At 42.1% G+C, this 2,353-nt stretch overlaps 1 protein-coding gene across 1 annotated transcript; it reads left to right on the top strand.

The window, feature by feature from the left end:
- The first annotated feature begins 1,143 nt into the window (after positions 1 to 1,143).
- LOC139367750 (DNA-binding protein inhibitor ID-1-like) lies at positions 1,144 to 2,353 on the top strand. Its single transcript, XM_071106070.1, has 2 exons — positions 1,144 to 1,612; positions 1,776 to 2,353. Exons 1-2 carry the CDS (start codon positions 1,277 to 1,279, stop codon positions 1,809 to 1,811), a joined length of 372 nt encoding a protein of 123 aa, XP_070962171.1. The 5' UTR covers positions 1,144 to 1,276; the 3' UTR covers positions 1,812 to 2,353.

Raw genomic sequence — 2,353 nt, 5'->3', positions numbered from 1 at the left:
ACTGAGTGGTTTAACGTGATAAATGAATAACGATTTTGGGCAGACAGTTTGTTCTCAGGGTTTGTGCTGTGCAGGTGAATGGGGGGATTGTGAGCCCCGTTGTTTGAGGTCTCCATGGACACCGCCCGCGCGGCGCCGAGCTGACAGCCGTCAGGGACTACATGAATGGGTGACGTCGCGGAACTGGCGCCTGGCGGTCTGCGTCAGCTTGTTTGGACGATCCGGGGAAGATTCAAAACAGAGCAATTCACATACCGCCCGGCGCTCAGAGGGAACATGTGAACGAATCTGTGAAACTATTCATTGGAAGATTTAAGGCTTAATGTGTGTAAACTATTGAGATTTGTAAATTGAAAGAGATTTATTGCATAGGATATGTGAATCCATGAGATTCGTCTACTAATGAAATGCTATTTTAAATACATTTTAAGTTTTTAGCTTATACTTTAAATCATAATTTGCATACCATAATGCAAAATGTATAGCTGCTAAATAACTGCCAAATTAATTGATGCTATTAAAACATTAATTTGGATAAGATTTGTTGAATGGTCAAATGCAGAATGATGTATTTAATTTATAATAAAATGCGATATTATGCACTTTTCAGTTGATTAAAACATAATACTTCTAAACAAAAACATGTATTTTGAGGGTAGGATTCTGCAGAGCTGGGATGTGCAGAATGCTTGTTCGTCTTCTCTATTTTATCGAAATTATAAATAGACTGGCTTTTTTTCAGTAGGCTATAGACATCCCCAATAAAAACCTATATTGATGTGACAGGTCAGGTTATTTACCGTAAGATTGAATTCCAATAGGTCTACAATTAAACGCCTATTAATCTAGTTATTGCAGCATTCTTCATGACTAAACTCCACACCCACGTCTCCGGGCGGTCTCTACACCTGCAGAGTCCACGGTCAAAGGACAGCTGGGAAATTTGTTTCCATTTGTAACACCATCATTTAGCAGATTGTAAAGATTGATAAACACCCCGTCTCTAATGGTAGCGAGGACTGGAGGACCGCCCCTCCGATGCATGCGGGAGTTTCTCATTGGTCCAACGCTTCAAAATGTACCCGCTTTAGTCACTCCCCGAATCCTGCTGGAGAGATAAATGCAGCGTGAGTTCCCTTCAGAGCCACAAACTGTCAAAATTCTGTTGACTGTAACAGTCTGAGAATTCTCACCAGGATACCAGAACTACTCTACTCTACTTTACTTCTTTTTCGTATATTGCTCTTCACTCTTCAAGACGTCAGAACAAGAGAAAATGAAAGTTGTCGGATCTACCTGCACTCTCAAGAACACCGAGGACATGGTCCGGTGTCTCTCCGAACAGAGTATGGCCATCTCCAAGTGCAAGATCCCAATGCTGGACGAGCAGATGAGTGTATTTCTGCAGGACATGAACAGTTGCTACAGCAAGCTGAAGGAGCTGGTGCCCACTCTGCCAGCCAACAAGAAAGCCAGTAAGATGGAGATTCTGCAGCATGTCATCGACTATATCTGGGACCTGCAGGTCGAGCTGGACGCACCCGGCAAACAGCAGGCCACAGATGCACCCCGGACCCCCCTGACAACCCTCAATGCAGAAATCTCTGTGGAGGTATGTGTACAGAACAATTCCATCAACGCAATTTCAGGAAAATATATTATTGCCATGAATGACATATTCAAGTGTAACAAGGAAACCACTGCATAATCCTGTGCTAAAACCAAGTTGTTATCTCTGTGTTAAAATGTACCATTACCCCTCTTCCTTTTCACAGAACGGATGCTCCGATGACAGAATTCTCTGCCGCTGATCAAGCAACAGATATAACCGTTAACCGAAGCAACATGAAGAACGATGTTGGCCAGCCATGGATGACATTTCGTCGCATCTTATGTCTTGCATCAAGCAGTGAAGCGACGTGAAAATCCATGATATGCGTAGATAAACATTCTGAGTTGAAACTACGAAGTGTCAGGTCAGGAGAGCTGTCCCCACGCAGCCACAGGTGTCCTGCTGTCACCATGAAGAGCGGCGCGCTCGGTGAAGGCGCGTGCTGGTCGAGCTTGAGACTGAGGATGGTCATCAACAACATAGCATCCTAACCCAACGAGCTCTCTTAGATGTTGATACATGTTGGACTTTATGCGAAATAATCTTTCATTCCTTATTATCTTTTCTGTATTTTGAGCAATTTATATGTAGAAAATATTTATATTTTAAAATGTCAATTTCTCAGATTGCTGAGCTATATTTGTATTGTATATTACAATGATTCAGATGTGATCCCCAATATTGTTTTTATAACAATGTACTTCTGGTGTTTTTATTAAAACAATATATGTTAGGTGAGAA

This window comes from Oncorhynchus clarkii, chromosome 16 (assembly GCF_045791955.1).
Source record: "Oncorhynchus clarkii lewisi isolate Uvic-CL-2024 chromosome 16, UVic_Ocla_1.0, whole genome shotgun sequence".
NCBI lineage: Eukaryota > Metazoa > Chordata > Actinopteri > Salmoniformes > Salmonidae > Oncorhynchus > Oncorhynchus clarkii.
This window is presented reverse-complemented; position numbering and strand designations above follow the sequence as displayed.

Coding starts and splice junctions, on each gene's coding strand:
- LOC139367750 (XM_071106070.1), top strand. CDS start 1,277: ATGAAAGTTGTCGGATCTACCTGCACTCTCAAGAACACCGAGGACATG. Junction 1,613..1,775: donor ATGCAGAAATCTCTGTGGAG/GTATGTGTACAG, acceptor TCCTTTTCACAG/AACGGATGCTCCGATGACAG.